The sequence below is a fragment of the Bubalus bubalis genome, chromosome 18, assembly GCF_019923935.1.
Source record: "Bubalus bubalis isolate 160015118507 breed Murrah chromosome 18, NDDB_SH_1, whole genome shotgun sequence".
In the NCBI taxonomy this organism is placed as follows: domain Eukaryota; kingdom Metazoa; phylum Chordata; class Mammalia; order Artiodactyla; family Bovidae; genus Bubalus; species Bubalus bubalis.
Window position 1 is genome coordinate 64,393,988 of NC_059174.1, and position 16,685 is coordinate 64,410,672.

Here is a 16,685-nt window from a genome sequence, read left to right on the forward strand (position 1 = left end):
GGCGAGTCCCCTCGCTCAGCCATCCTGGACTGGGGTGCTCTTCTCCAGAGTGCCTGGTGGCTCACCTGCCAGTTGGTGGAGACCAGAGTTTTCAGTCCTTCTTGATGCCAGAGTCTGGGGTGGTTTTAATCTATTGCTGCCCAGGCCCTGTCTGCAGAGATTAGCTTTCAGTTGGATATGAACCAGACATCCCGGGAGGTTTTGATGCTCACACGATTGAGACTCACTTGGATTAATTAGGAAACATCCTCTGGAAGGAGGGGTCATGTTTCCTGGGTCTCTTGGCTACAGCTGAACAGGTCTGGAGCTCTGCATGATGGAGGTCAAAGGGAACAGGTGCTGTCTACACAACTCTCACTGCTGTCTGAAGTCTGGGTCCCAGGAGTGCTGCTTCTAACTTTGCTGTCCAGGTCACAAGTCCAGATTTCTGTGGGTGGGAGCAGCTTCATTCTGAGGTCCACATCCTGAGGTCCCACGCTAGACTGAGAGGTCTTCTCAGTTTTCATAGACACCATCGTGTCTTCCTTTTTTCTCCATGCCCAGGGTGTCCTGTCCCCAGACCTGAGCTGATCTACCGACTGGAGCACGGGCAGGAGCTGTGGACGGTGAAGAGAGACCTCTCCCGATGCCCCTGTCCAGGTAGGAGCCAAGCTGTGGGCAGAGACCCTGCCGGAAGCCGCTGGCCCTAGTTCCCTGGGAAGCATCTTGTTCGGGCCTCTGGTGATCTGGAAGCCACGGAGCCCTTTGACCCCAGGTCCCTCTGTCCTCGCCGAGGACAGCGGTGTACGAGCTCAGATGTGTCCTGGGCTTCAGGGCTGGGTGCCGACCACCAGCTCTGTGGTCGCAGTGAAATTTGGGATCTCCTTGTGTCTGCACGTAAGTTCGGCTGAGTTACAGCCTGGCTGCTGTGTCGGAGGGACTCCGGCATCTCGGTACTCAAGCACGTGGAGGCGCTGTCTCTGACTCGCACCTGGTCCCTGTGGGTCACGCGGAGCTCTGCAGCACACGGCCGTTCGGGGCCCTGGGTTCGTTCTGTCGTCAGTTTGTGACTTCAGGTTGTCCTGAGCCCCTGCAGCGGGCAGAGAAGTGGGGGATGACACCACTCTGACTCCCATAAACACCAGCCCTCTGATCCCTCCACTGGAAGGCACTGGGTTCTTGGCCACACTTGGGGGGTGGGCAGAGAGCTGTGACTGAGCCCTCCGTCCCAGGAGAGGAGCAGAAGGTTGGTAAGGGGGGTCTCCTCCTGAAGGCGCCAGTCACGGTAGTCGCTCTGTCCTGGGGGTGCTGGGGGTGTGCAGTTTTAGAACATAAAACTGCTCAGCACAGGGTCTGTGCCGTAGTCGGTGTCTCGTGGGAAGTGAGCTGCTGGTACCGCCATGTCCCGTTAGTCAAGATGAACAGTGTGGTTCACGTCTTCCCCTCCCCGCACCTCTCCAGCACTCCTCTGCTTCCCCTTTCCCAAACTATCGCTTCAGACACTTAGGAGCCCTCCCTTGTCCCCTGTCGCCCGTCTCCTCCTGTTGGGTAAAGCCTCCCAGTGACGTGTGTCCTGTGTGCCCACGTCTGGGCTGCTGAGGGCACTGGAGCCGTCGCATGTGATGCTGGGGCTGCTGAGAGGCGTGCTGTTTCCACTCCTAGTCCCTCGGTGGCCCAGCTGGCCTGTGAGCGTTTGTGGGGCCATCGGTGGCCCCTCAGAGGGGCATCCCAGCCTCTGCCCCCTGCTCTCCACACACCTCCACCTGAGGATCTCAGAGGCAACCAGTGAGCACGCCTGGCAGAGAACCCATCCCGGTGCTCACTCCTCCCCTCCCACGCCTGAGCACATGGTCCTGCCGTCGGCGCAGGTTGGAGACTGGATGCCGCCCCAGACCCTCGCCCCACCTCCAGCAGCCCTGCATCTGGCCGTCCCCACAGTGACTGCCTCCCCAGTGCAGATGTCTCAGCGCGTGACCCTGGGGTGTCAGCACGTCTCCACAGTAAACTCGTGCTTGGTCCTCAGCCCTTCTGCTCTCAGGTTCCCAGCTGTAGTTTTCCTTTCACCTGGTGGAAGAGATCTTGGCACCCTTCATGGCCAGTTCTTGAACCAGAGTCTAGGTTACACCTTTTAGGGAAAGTGTTTCTTATTTACTGCTTGTTTAGTAACTTTGAAAGTGCAAGTGAAGTTGCTCAGTCGTGTCCGACTCTTGGCGACCCCATGGACTGTAGCCCGCCAGGCTCCTCTGTCCACGGGATTTTCCAGGCAAGAATACTGGAGTGGGTGGCCATTTCCTTCTCCAGGGGATCATCCTGACCCAGGGATCGAACCCGGGTCTCCCACATTGCAGGCAGATGCTTTACCTTCTGAGCCACCAGTCGCTTAGTAACTTTATCCTTTGTCTACTCAACATAAAAATGTGCCCAAGTTTCTTCCACTTGAAGCAAATAAATAAAAAGTATTCCTGTTTCATATTCATCCACTCTCTAGGGCATGTAATTGTTTATATTTCGTCACTCTCACAAACAGTGCTACCAAGAACTTTCGTATGTATTGGTCATCTTGCACACGATTAGGCCTGTCTTTTGTCATTTTTAGGAGTAAAACTGTTGGATTGTAGCCTGTGCAGACTTTCAAGTTTAGGTGACAATTGCCGTGGTTTTCTAAAAGAGATCTGCCCATCTGTAATTCTCTAGATTCCACTGACTATGTCCTGTTCTGTCCTTCATGCTCTCAGGCATGTTTATTTTTGCTTAACAAACTGACAAAATTGTGTCTTAGGTGAGCTTGCCTTGCATTTCCTTAATTGTTCACAAGCTTTAGCTTCTCATCGTGTAATTATCTGCCCATTTGTACAGTTGTCCTCCTCATCTGCAGGTTCTGAGTCAGCAGATTCATCAAGCATGGATTGAAGACACGGGGGGAAAAGAAAATCCAGAAAGCTCGAAAAAGCAAAACTTGAGTTTGCCTTGTGCTGGCAATTATTTACATAGCATTTACATTGTATTAGATATTACAAGCACTCTAGAGACGATTTAAAGTACACAGGAGGATGTGTGTAGTTATGTGCAAAAACTGCCAGTTTATGTAAAGGACTTGAGCATCTTTGGATTTGGGTGTTGAGCAGGAAGTGTTTTCTGATACCAGTTATTCCCCTGTGGATACTGACGAACAACTGTATTTTCTTCTTTGAAATGTCAGTTCATGGAAAATGCCAGGTGTTCTGTTAACTTTGTTTGCCTTTTGTTTTTAGGAATTTTTGTACATTACTGATACTTTTATCAGTTATAGGTGCTGCTCCATCCCTAATATCAAAAAGATGTTCTCATTATGTTCTAAGCTTGGCACCTGACATTTAACTCTTTCTGGTGTGAGGTAGAATTTGAGGATAGTGTGAGACAGGAATACAGTGTTCTCATTCCCAGTGTCATCCATTTTTCTAGCTCCATTTACTTTACGTTCTTTCCTTTTACTGTGAACTGCTCTCCCTTCTGTTCCATTCCCCAGAGCTCCACGTGTGTGTGTTTCCCGGGCTCTCTGTTCTTTTTCCATTGCCTGTGTCTTCTCTGTACCAGGACCACAGTGTCTTAAAGTCTAGAATCTTGTTACCTGCTAAGGTAGATATCTTTTTAATTCTCATTATTCTTGCATCTTTGATTTTTCATGCAAATCCCATGGTAAAACTACTGAGTTCCACAATAACCCAATTGGTATTTTATTGGAAATTGTATTGAATATACAAATTCATTGGGATAGAATTGTCAGCTTCATATGATTCATTTTTTTCCAGTTTTATTGAGAAACAATTGATATACATCACTATATAAGTTTTAAGGCACAGAGCATGCTGGCTTGATTTACGTACATTATGAAGTGATTACCAGTTGGTTAAGCTAACATCCATCTTCCTGTATCAGATCAGTTCGGTCGCTCAGTCAAGTCCAACTTTGCAACCTCATGGACTGCAGCATGCCAGGCTTCCCTGTCCACCACCAACTCCCAGAGCTTGCTCAGACTCATGTCCATCAAGTCGGTGATGCCATCCAACCATCTCATCCTCTGTTGTCCCCTTCTCCTCCTGCCTTCAATCTTTCCCAACATCAGGGTCTTTTCCAGTGAGTCAGTTCTTCACATCAGATGGCCAACGTATTGGAGTTTCAGCTTCAGAATCAGTCCTTCCAATGTATATTCAGGACTGATTTCCTTTAGGACTGACTGGTTTGATCTCCTTGAAGTCCAAGGGACTCTCGAGTCTTCTCCAACACCACAGTTCAAAAGCATCCAGTCTTTGGCGCTCAGCTTTCTTTATGGTCCAATTCTCACATCCATACATGACTACTGGAAAAACCATAGCTTACTAGTCGGGCCTTTGTCAGTCAAGTATCGTCTCTGCTTCTTAATAAGCTCTCTAGGTTGGTCATAGCTTTTCTTCCAAGGAGCAAGCATCTTTTAATTGCATGGCTGCACTCACCATCTGCAGTGATTTTGGAACCCAAGAAAATAAAGTCTGTCACTGTTTCCATCATTACCCCGTCTATCTGCCGTGCAGTGATGGGACCCAATACCGTGATCTTTGTTTTTTTAATGTTGAGTTTTATGTCAGCTTTTTCAGTCTGCTCTTTCTCTTTCATCAAAAAACTCTTCAGTTCCTCTTTGCTTTCTGCCATAAGGGTGGTGTCATCGCGTATCTGAGGTTATTGATATCTCTCAGCAGTCTTGATTCCAGCTTGTGCTTCATCCAGCCCAGCATTTTGCATGATGTACTCTGCATATAAGTTTAATAAGCACGGGGACAGTACGTTAAAAAGTAAAGAAGAAAAGATAAAAGGGAAAAACTTTTCTCGTGATGAGAACTCTTAGGAATACTCTGTAATGGTGCTTCTTTATATCATACAGCAGTGCCAACTATAGTCATCGAGTTGTACATTACATTCCTTGGTTACTTAATCTGAAAAGTGGCATTTTGCACCTTTTGACTGTCTCTCTCCAATTTCACCTTCCCCTACATTAAATCCCTCATTGGTTTAGCTCCTCTTTAATGTCTTCAAGTAAAGTATTGACATTTTCTTTATCTAGATCATGTGTATTTTGCTAGTCTTTTCACCAAACTGTTCAGACATAACAGACCCAGTGTGTCCCTTGCGTCCTGCCTATCATCCTGCCTTACGAGCTATGTCCTGGGAGTTTTCACAGTGACCCAAGTCAGCTGCCCTGGATTCTCATCAGCACCATCCTCATGACCTGTGGGGCTTTTGTACATTGTCTCCTTAGGCTGTAGCATCCTTCCCACTGTCTCTCTGTGGCAGTGCCTGTTGTGCCTGGAGTTGGGGTAGGACTCCTGTGGTACACAACTCCCCTGGCCTCTTCCTTCACACAGTTAGCCAAACCCCAGATTAGGAACATAGAACTCCAGGACTGCCGTGTCTGCCTTGGTCTTCTAAACCAACTGAAAGTCAAGAGTTTCCAGTCCACCCTCAGGTTCATTGATTTGCTAGACTCAGAGAAACTCCCCTTGAACCTGTTATGCTCACAGAGTATGTTTGGTACAGGATACAGCTCAGAAGAAGGGCCAGAGGTATTCCAATCACAAAGCTTCCGTGTCTTCAGCGACTCTTTACCTCCAGGATTCAATGCTTGGCAGTATGTACACGGAGTGTTGGCAACCCATAAACCTCACCAGAGCCCAGGTATGTAGATTTTTATTGACCTTTGTTACAGAAGCATGACTGACTGAGTCATTGAACATGGGACTCAGTGTCTAGCCTTCTTTCCCTCTCTAGAGCACCAGCTGATAACTCATGGTTCAAAACCCCAAGATTCTAATTACATGTGTGGTCTTTCTGCTATGATCAGACATAATGTTATCTCTTTAGCATAATCTGTCTAGGTTCCCGTAATGAGCTATCTGTTGTCATAGAATATAAAGTACGTCCCTGACCAGGGATTTAACCAAGGCCTGGCAGTGAATGCACCAAGTCCTAACCACTGGACCTCCAGGGAATTCCCTTTTCCTAGTGTTCTTACAACAATTGGGACGTCCTTATAGAAACTGAAAGCACACAGAGGTATTATTACTCTGTCAAGCAACATCTATAAAATTGTGGTGGTGTGTCCACTCCATACCCTTTATCTCCTCACCTAAACTCTCTTTGAAGGAGTCAGAAGTCTAATGACCAAGGAAGAAGGAAATTAACAATCCTGAGAGTCAATGGTAGCAAAGCATAAAGACCCAGAGGCACTCCTTTCATCTTTATTTTTTTCCTCACTGAAATGCTGATTTCATTTCTTCTGTGTTGGATTACTAACAGGCCCTGTTTATTGTATTTCTTTCAGTTGACGAAGGAAAACCCAAGACCACAGAACTTAACAGTTGTGAACCAACGCTGTCTGAAGGAGCCTCTCTCCAGGAACTGACACAGGGAGGCCCAGGAGACTCCCAGTTGGGACAAACCAAGGATCAGGATGTGCCGCTGGAAATGCAGGAAGACCACTTTGTACCAGGGATCAACCCCCAGAGGGAGAAGCTTCATGAACAAATAAGTCCTGAACATGGCAGCTTAAGGACAGCTGGTGGTGTGTGTTCAAGGGTCGAAGAGGAACCAGTCCCTCTAGGGGATGCTGTCCATGACCGTGACTCCTGTGGATCAGGTAAAGATCCCCTGATTCAGGAAGAGGAAAGTCTCTTCAAATGCAATGAGTGTGGGAAAGTTTTTAACAAGAAACACCTTCTTGCTGGACATGAAAAGATTCACTCTGGAGTGAAGCCCTATGAATGCACTGAGTGTGGGAAAACCTTCATTAAGAGCACACACCTTCTGCAGCACCATATGATCCACACCGGGGAGAGGCCCTACGAGTGCATGGAGTGCGGCAAGGCCTTCAACCGCAAGTCCTACCTGACACAGCACCAGCGGATTCACAGTGGGGAGAAGCCCTACAAGTGCAGTGAGTGCGGAAAGGCCTTTACTCACCGCTCCAATTTTGTCTTACATAAGAGGAGACACAATGGGGAAAAATCCTTTGTGTGCAAAGAATGTGGGCAGGTCTTCCGACACAGGCCCGGATTCCTTCGCCATCACATCATCCACGGTGGCGAGAATCCATATGAGTGCTTTGAGTGTGGCAAGGTCTTCAAACACAAGTCCTACCTCATGTGGCACCAGCAGACCCACACTGGGGAGAAGCCCTACGAGTGCAGCGAATGTGGGAAAGCCTTCTGTGAGAGCGCAGCCCTCATTCACCACTACGTCATCCACACCGGGGAGAAGCCCTTCGAGTGCCTCGAGTGCGGGAAGGCCTTCAACCACAGGTCATACCTCAAGAGGCACCAGCGGATCCACACTGGGGAGAAGCCTTTTGTGTGCACCGAGTGTGGAAGGGCCTTCACCCACTGCTCTACTTTCATCTTGCATAAAAGGGCACACACTGGCGAGAAACCTTTTGAGTGCAAAGAATGTGGGAAAGCCTTTAGCACTAGGAAAGACCTCATTCGGCACTTCAGCATCCACACTGGAGAGAAGCCTTATGAGTGCACGGAGTGTGGGAAGGCCTTCAACCGCAGGTCTGGCCTCACCAGACACCAGCGGATTCACAGTGGAGAGAAGCCCTATGAATGCATGGAGTGCGGGAAGTCCTTCTGCTGGAGCACAAACCTCATTAGACATGCCATCATCCACACTGGAGAGAAGCCCTATAAGTGCAGTGAGTGTGGAAAGGCCTTCAGTCGCAGCTCCTCGCTCACTCAGCATCAAAGGATCCATACTGGGAGAAACTCTGTCAGTGTGACAGATGTGGGAAGACCCTTCACAAGTGGGCAAACCTCTGTCACCCTCCGAGAACTCCTATTGGGGAAAGACTTTTTGAATGTAAACACAGAGGAAAATCTTTTGCAAGAGAAAGTATCTACCGTGACATCTGATCGTACATACCAAAGAGAAACCCCTCAAGCATCTTCGCTTTGAGAAAACCTGTCGGATCATCCATAGTTGTGTAAAGACCTGTTTTAGAAACTGACCCAGCGTGGAGCCTTATTCTGCATCTGAGAATCCATCCGCAAGGGAGAGACCGGTATTTATTGTGCACTAAGGAAAACTCTAGCTGTGTTTTTCTCCTCAGTTTACACTGTAGTGTTATCTCAGGAATTTTTATAAAAGGAAGATGGAAATTTAGATAAGCAAATGAAATGCAAACCCAGTTCCTTTGAGACTTCTCTGTCAAGCTTATGGCACTTTGTCATGGGTTCCTTAGTTTACTTGGGGTGAGTGGAATGTTATTTCACTGGCAAAGGGCCTTGACCCTTCGTGGGTCTTGTATATACACTCATTGTTATCCAGTGTCGGGAGAGTTAAGATAGTTGAGGGCAGGTATTTAAGTAGATAAAAATACACACATGATATATGGGCACATTTTATTGTGCCAGTTAAGACCTTCAGGCTTTAGTTTTTTTAAAAAAACAAACTGTTTTTTTGGTTTTAAACACCAAACATTCAGACTTTTTTTATTGATTCAATCTGTTGTTTACTTAATTGTAGCTCTACGATAAATCTTAAAATTGGATAAATGAATCGTCTCTATTATTTAAATTGACTTAGCTTTCCTAGTTCCTTGGACTTCCCATATAAATCTTAGCATGCAAAAAAATATTGCTTCAGCATTTACAGAGATTGATTTAAACCTATAGAGCAGTTCAGAAGTGACACTGTGAACACAGTACATGATATGACACGTCATTAGCATTCTTGGTGTTTCATTATCATTTTGTAATTTTCAGTAATGTAGAGTTGCTCAGTTGTGTCTGACTCTTTGCAACCCTGTGGACTGTAGCCCACCAGGCTCCTCTGTCCATGGGATTCTCCAGGCAAGAGTACTGGAGTGGGTTGTCATTTCCTTCTCCAGGGGATCTTCCCGACCCAGGGATTGAACCTGGGTCTTCCACATTGTAGACAGATGCTTTACCATCTGAGCCACCAGGGAAGTCCTAATTTTCAATAATACAGGCCCTATAAACTCTTAAAAGTGATTTATAAATGCATTGATTTGGGTTTTTTTTGGCCTTGTGTCTTATAGGATATTAGTTCCCCAACCAGGGATCAAATCCAGGCCAGCTCAGAGTCCTAACCACTGGGGTGGTGGACTGCAGGGAATTCTCTGTTGACACTGATTCTTAAACTTTCATTTCCTCATTTCCTTTAGTAGTATATAGAAAGATTGTTCTGCGGGTGGTATTTTGGTATCTTGTAGCCTTGGCTGAACTCAGTTGTTATTTCTAGTAGTTTCTTTAAGTAGAATCCGTGGTATTTTGTACTTAGAAATGTCAACTGCAAATACTTTTTTTTCTTCCTATCTGTATTCTTTACATTTCCTTTTCTTAATGCACTTGCTAGGACTTCCAGTATGATGTTGAGTACGAGTAGTAAGAGAGGACATCCTTGATTGGTTTCTGATATTAGGGGGAAATCATTCAGTTTTCTTATCAAGTACAATGTTACAAGTTTTTTTTTTTCCCATAGACTTTTCCTGTTAAGTCTAGAAAGTTTCCCTCAGTTCTTAATTTGGTGAGATTTTTGTTATGCTTGAGTGTTGGGTTTTGTTGGATGCTTTTCCTCCCATCAGTTGATGGGATCATCTGATTTTTCTTTGATACCCAATTGATTGAGTTTTGCATATTGAACCAGCCTTGCATCCTTGGAATAAGCCCCACTTGGTTATGGAGTATACATTTTAAAATATATATTAAAACATTCGATGTAATTGTATTTTTTTGAGGCAGTTTTCCTCTAATCTCTTGATGGATGCTGCATGGTTGCCATTCTTTGTTTTTAGCTACTTTTTTTTGTCTGATTGTAGGTCAAGGTGATAGTGGCCTCTCAAGTTCTGTTTTTTAGGAAGACAGTGTGTAATTGGTTTTAATCGTTGTTTTATAATAGTCCAACGGACCATTTGGGCCTGGAGATTTTCTGGATACTAGTTGATAAATATGGAACTATTCATAGTGTCTTTTCATGTTGGATAAATTGGATAGCTGGTCCTCTTCAAAGAAATGTTTCATTTCATCTCAATTTTAGACTTGTTGGAAGTATTCCCTCATTTTTTTTAACAGCAGCAAGGTAGGTACTTATATTCCATTTTACTCCTGATTTTGGAAATAGTCAACTCCTTTTAATCATTGTCAGTCTTCTTAGACATTTACCAATCTTACTGATCATTTTGAAGAACCAGCACTTAATTGATTTTTTTTCTGTTCCTTTCTGTTTTTGCTTTCACTGATTTCTGCCCCAGTCTTTATGATAGCCTATCTTCTGCTTTGCTCTGATTGTATTTTGCACTTTTTAATTTTTGAGGGATGCTGAGATTATTGATTTGACACTTTGTTTTCTTATGAAGCATTAAGTATTATAAGGTTCTACCACAGCACTGTTCAAGTTTTATCCCACAAGTTTTTATTACAGTTTATTCAGTTCTGAATACCCCTTGATTCCTTTAGAGACTTCTTCTGTCACCTGTGGATTATTTAGAAGTTTTTTATTACATTTTCTACTGTTTGAACCATTTTCTGGTATCATTTTGTTATTGATTTCTTGTTTGTTTCATGTTTGGTTTGACTGTTTAAATTTGTTGAAGTTTGTTTATTGCCCTTGGGTGTGGTGTATCTTGTTGAATGTTCTGTAAGACTTCTTGGAAAGAATGTGTGTTCTGCTGTCATTGGGTGGAGTTTCTATAAATGTCTGCACAATTTTCTTTGTTGGGGATGTTTTTCAGATTCTCTGTATCCTTGCTGACTTTCTGTGTAGTATTTCTTGTCAGTTGCAGAGAGGAATGATGAAGTCTTGAAGTATAATTAAGAAATTGTAGTGTTTGCAGTTTGTATTTTTTAAATTTCTTGTAACAGCAATAGTTGGGGTCATATTTTTAAAATCCTTTTTGCCACTTTCTTTTAATTTGTAAATTTAGATCATCTAAATTTAAAATAGTTAATGATACATTAGAGCTTAAGTGTACCATTTTAATTGTTTTTTTTTTTTTTTTTTTGTATTCCCTTTATAGTGTTATTCTTGTTTTCTAGTTCTTGTTATTTAGTTTTCCTGTTCTTCCTGTGGGTTACTTTAATGTTTTTTAGAATTCTACTTGCTGTATCTGTAATGCTTTTGAGTATATATCTTAATTTTTTTTACTGTATGAAGTGTATTACATATACATAACTTAATCACAGACTGTTATCAATATTTCAGCACTTTGACGTATAAAAACCTTGATTTCATTAGGGTTCTTTTACATTCCCTGTTCTTAATATAGTTGTTTTAAATAGTTTCTCATTGTATACTGAGCACCATATTGGATATTGTAATTTTTGCCTCAACTGTCTTAAGATTTTTTTTAAAACAAAGTTTGTGAGAAGTGAAGTCTGTGTATCTCCAGTTTTGAAAGGTTGTTGCTGAATGAAAAGATGCTGGGATTCTTGACCTCCGGAGAATTCAATCCGGGGCCAGAGACGAGGCTTGATCGCTCAGAGCTTTTGTGTAATAAAGTTTTATTAAAGTATAAAGGAGATAGAGAAAGCTTCTGACATAGGCATCAAAAGGGGGCAGAAAGAGTACCCCCCTGCCAGTCTTCAGCTGGATGTTATATAGTCACTAGCGGTCTGTTAATGAAAGAAAGGAATGTCTTAAAACTCAGAATGGCACCAGGCACCCCGTCCATAAGATGCATTTTGGGATAATCTTGGCACCAGATGATTCATCCTGGGGCGTAAAACGATTGACTTGAATCTTGTAGAAAGGCAGATTACCATACAGATAGTTTCATTTACATAGATTAGGGGAACAATATCTGAGTATAATGTACTGGTTTGTCAAGTAGGTTCTGAGCCATTATGCTAAGTCACCAGTCGTTTCTGACTCTGTGCGACCCCATAGACAGCAGCCCACGAGGCTCCCCCGTCCCTGGGATTCTCCAGGCAAGAACACTGGAGTGGGCTGCCATTTCCTTCTCCAATGCATGAAAGTGAAAAGTGAAAGTGAAGTCGCTCAGTCGTGTCCGACTCTTAGCGACCCCATGGATTGCAGCCTAACAGGCTCCTTTGTCCATGGGATTTTCCAGGCAGGAGTACTGGAGTGGGGTGCCATTGCCTTCTCCGTTAGGCAGAACCTACTTGAAGACCGAGTATGGGGTAAATGCATAGTACATTAACATAGCTTAAGACAAACATTTCCATAAGAAATGCATTGGTTAACTCAAGGTTTGAGAATAGTGAAACCAGGTGTCATTATGGCAACACAGTATTTTAAGAGAAACCTTTTAAATTTGTATAGAGAAGGAAAAAAATACCGCTAGTTTGTTTCCTCCTGCCGCTTAAGAGAAAAACGTCTGACACTTGCAGCCTGTGTCCTCCGTTTGGAGACCTGGCCTTCCTGCCTGTTACCCGCTCAGTTTTACATTTCATTGTTCTTTCTCTGTTCTTGACGTCCCAAGTCTTCTATTAACATTTCCCTTCTGTTTGGCAAGTTTCCTATATCTGTTCTTTGTAGAGTATGTCTGCTGTTAATGTTTGTTTTCCTTCTTCATTTAAAGATGTCTTTCCCCCTTCATTCTTGAAAGATACTTTTGTGGGACATAGGATGTGGGATCCACAGTTCTTTTAGGACAAAAGAAAACATGTCTGTTTTTCTGCATTCTATCTTCTGTGCACCATGGTTTCATATGAGAACTGCCTGTCACCCTGTCACTTCTCTATCTGTAAAGCATCCTTTCCGTCACATGTTTTCAAAGTGTTTTTCCTTGTGGTCATAAGTTTAATTATGATGTATCCTGGCATAGAACTTTTAGGGTCTCTCCTGTTTGGTGTTTGTTTAGCTTTTTGAATCATGTGGTGTATGCCCCTTGCCAAATTTGGACATTTTAAATGATTAATTCTTCAAATAGTTTTTCAACCTCACATTTTTTCCTCTTTTAAGGACTCCAGTAACATGAGTGATAATTCTCATGTTTTGTACCATAGGACCCTCAGTTCCCAACTTCTTGTTTCCCCCAGTTTGTATCTCTCTGTTGCTCATACTGATTAATTTCGATTGATTGCTCTTTGAGCTCACTGGTGCCCTTCTCTCATATAATCTACTATTGAGCTCACCCAGTGAGTTTTCATTTTGTTTTTTTAATTTTTCAGTTGTTTGATTTCCATTTGGTTATTTTATATGTCTTCTATATTTTTGCCTAGTTTATAATCCCAAAGGAGGACTCTGAGAAAACAGGCAAAACTATGTAGCCCAAAGTCATGATTCTCTGGTGGTTTTATCTTTGTATTGGGATAGAAATCCTAAGTTAACTAGAGGAATGAAAGGCCTTATGTCCACAGGTATCTCTGAGAACAGATTTTACAACTAAGGCTGACCTCCAGGTTGTTCAGAGTTGTGTTCTCCAGGGAAGGCGTGTGTGTAGAATCTCCTGGTTCTCTAAGGCTTGTTACAGCCGCAGAGGAGGAGCGTCACTCCCCCTTCAGGATCACTCTTCCTCCTCGTGACTGAATGCATTCCCCCACCTCCCCCCAGCTTGCTGAGGCTCTCTGTGTGCTGCACCTCCTTCTGCACCTCGTGGTCTTTAACTTCTCCCTCTTAATGCCCTTCTGGCCTCCTCATCTGTACACTGAGCGCCATATTGGATGTTGTTGTCATCTTTGCCTCAGCTGTCAAATGTGTTCAGTCTCTAGTCTCACCGCTGGACACTTTTCTGCCCCACATGCCCATTGAACTCCGCCCTTCTCCTTTCTCTCACAGACACACCCAGTGGAACTATTCTGTCCACTGTCTGTCCTCACCTCCTTGTGGTATGCTCCAGGGACCACTAAAGAGGGACCTCCACCACCGTCACCTGGCTTGCGCAGTCCTCACAGAGTTCCCACTTGTACCCCTCTGTTCCCACCTCATTATTGGACCCTTGTGCTGCCCACCCCTCTTTCTCAAGAGTCCTTGGCTGGCTTCTGAGCATTTCTGCTCTTCTCCTTAATAGGGTCTGTGTTTTCCATCTATTAAATAGTTCCACTTCCCAGGATCCACGTGAGGCCTTTGTTTTTTCACTTGTGATGTGTTCCATGAGTGAGTTAATTCCCTCTCAAGGCATTTTATCCACAGTGATGTACAGAGTTCCCCCAGTCTGTGTCTCCAGGTTGAATGTTTCTCACTGGCCATCCTTCCACACCCACTAATTATATAAACTGTGTGCATGTGTCATGTGACCATATCCTGGAGATAAACCTATCATTAGAACAGCAAGCAAACATTGTTTTATATGTATTAACGCTTAACCTTTGCAGTGACTATATGGTGGATAGTGTTATCCCCATTTTACAGATAGGAAAGTAAAGGCATAGACAAGTTGAGGAATTTGTCCAGGGTTTCATGATTAGAAAGTGTAGGAACTGGGATTGGAGTTAGCTGACTGCAAAATCCATGCCCTTGATACTTAACCTGTGTTGTCTTTCATAGGATGGGTGAATGCACCACTTCAGAGTAGACCAAGCCTTGATCATTTGTCTGCAAATTACTTTTCTCATTTGACATTAATGTTGACCATCCCTTTAGGATGAGTGAGATACACCAAACTGCCTCTTTAGTGGCTGCATAGTCTGTTTTAACTGTAGAAGATACAGTTGATTTGTGGTGGCAGGAAGGTAGAAAAGGGCTGAGGTTTTCAGTGCCCATATTCCCTGTGAATCCCACTGCCATCTGCCTTGTTGCCCAGGCCAGATGGACACCTTGCAGACATTTTTTTCATCATCCTACATCCAACCACTGTCCCGTTCTGTTTTTTTTTTCCCCTAGTAAACACCCAGTAGATGTGTGTTCTAGTGAATGGCTACACACAGCAGGGAATGTTTATCATGCTTGGCTTCCTCACAGTGTTTACACGAAGCTGTGCGTATGCTGCTGCTACTGCTGCTAAGTTGCTTCAGTCGTGTCTGACTCTATGCAACCCCATAGATGGAAGCCCACCAGGCTCCCCCGTCCCTGGGATTCTCCAGGCAAGAACACTGGAGTGGGTGGCCATTGCCTTCTCCAATGCATGAAAGTGCAAAGTGAAAGTGAAGTCGCTCAGTCGTGTCCGACTCTTAGCGACCCCATGGGCTGCAGCCCACCAGGCTCCTCCGTCCATGGGGTTTTCCAGGCGAGAGTACTGGGGTGGGTGCCATTGTATAGTTGCCACCATAGAGAGCATATGTTGACCTTGAAGAAAAGCTCCAGAAGCTTTTATGGCCAGATGGAAATCAGGATGAATGATTGTATCATGTGATCAAGACCACACTTAGTTCAGCAGTTTGCTAGGAAGACTCCCAGAACTCATGTTTTGTTAACACTCAACAGCTATGCTTATTCCACCAAAACGATCAAAGCAAACTCAGCCAAGAGAAGATGCACGGGGACCAGGGGCAGTCTGCAATTATCCTGGCTCAGGGGAGTCACATGGGATGTGCTCAATTTAAGCTGTCAAGGAGGGACAGCCATCGACTGAAATGTCGCATGTGGAAGCTAGCTCGAGACTCAGGGTTTCTTGGGGACTTTAACATTTATACCAAATTCTAGACCTCCAGAAGGACAGCAGATCTTTGGCATAATCCACACCGCTGCACAGAAAGCTTGAGCACACTGAGCCACTCACTTGTGGGAAGTCCTCCAAAATCTAAGGTCTCAAACCACAGCCCAGGGTAAACCTGCTAGTTAAGAGAAGAGCAGTCTTGGGCCTGCTCTGTTAGGTCTTCATAGCAACTTAAATGGAACTAAGATGCCAGTTAATAAATTCAGACTTCTGTAATGTTAAGCACAGTTTCCTAAAAGAGTCATAATTTTGAGGCAAAATCATTATAACCAAAAAATTTTTTTTCAAATATCACTAAGCCAAAGTAGAACTGAACAAACTAGCCGGGATTTAATTTAGTGACGACAACATACAGAGGAGGTCTGGTGACAAGGGCCTCGCCTCTTTCTGATAGCTGATACACGTGTGTATGTGTGCACACCACTTGAGGCCATATATATGTACATAAATGTGTAGATACCTAGTACATATGTATCTTTATAGATGAATGGCTTCAAGTGGTCTGACGTGCAAATATACCAACTGTTTACCTTGTAAAGATGTAAATGCCAGATCAGTGCATTTCTGAGGCACATAAGTCAGCAGTTTCTCATCTCTGTTCCTGCTGTTGATAACTCTGTGCCTCTGTCTTCAGCAAAGAGAAATAAGGAATGTTTGCATCATCCAGCGCACCTCACTTGAAGCTAGACTACCTTGTGTCAGGCTTGGTTACCTTCACCATCTGTGGGGGAGTTTCACCTGGAGCGAGGGGGAGCAGGTGGTTCCTGCAGGGACAGCTTCGCCAGAGAGGTGCTGAAGACCGGCAGGAACCTGGTCTGTGGGGGCATCTCTGCTCCCCGGGTGCTCGGGCTCTGACCCACAGACCGTCTTTCCCTCTCAGTCCTGGGACGCCCGGCAGCCTCTGGGATGCTCGGTGATGTCATGCTTGAGGTTTGAGGGCTGAAGACTTGTCATCTCTGCTCACGGATGTGTTACGCAGCTCACTTTTTAAACAGTCTGAAGTAAAGTATAAACAGGTAACCTACCGGGCCTCCCTCAGAGCCGTGTCGGGGCCACGGGCCCTCCTGTCATACTTCTGACCTCAGGCTTACCTGCAGGGAGACTTTAAAACCTTCCTGGCCACTCT

General features: G+C 44.5%; 1 protein-coding gene across 1 annotated transcript in view; it reads left to right on the top strand.

Moving 5' to 3' along the window:
* The window catches only part of LOC102397942, a 61,535-nt gene that overhangs the window by 9,662 nt on the left and 35,188 nt on the right, over positions 1 to 16,685 (top strand). Inside the window, exons 4-6 of the mRNA XM_045163242.1 lie at positions 544 to 639; positions 5,527 to 5,664; positions 6,311 to 7,935. Coding sequence (XP_045019177.1) covers positions 544 to 639; positions 5,527 to 5,664; positions 6,311 to 7,935 — 1,859 coding nt within the window. The remainder of the gene's footprint in view (positions 1 to 543; positions 640 to 5,526; positions 5,665 to 6,310; positions 7,936 to 16,685) is intronic.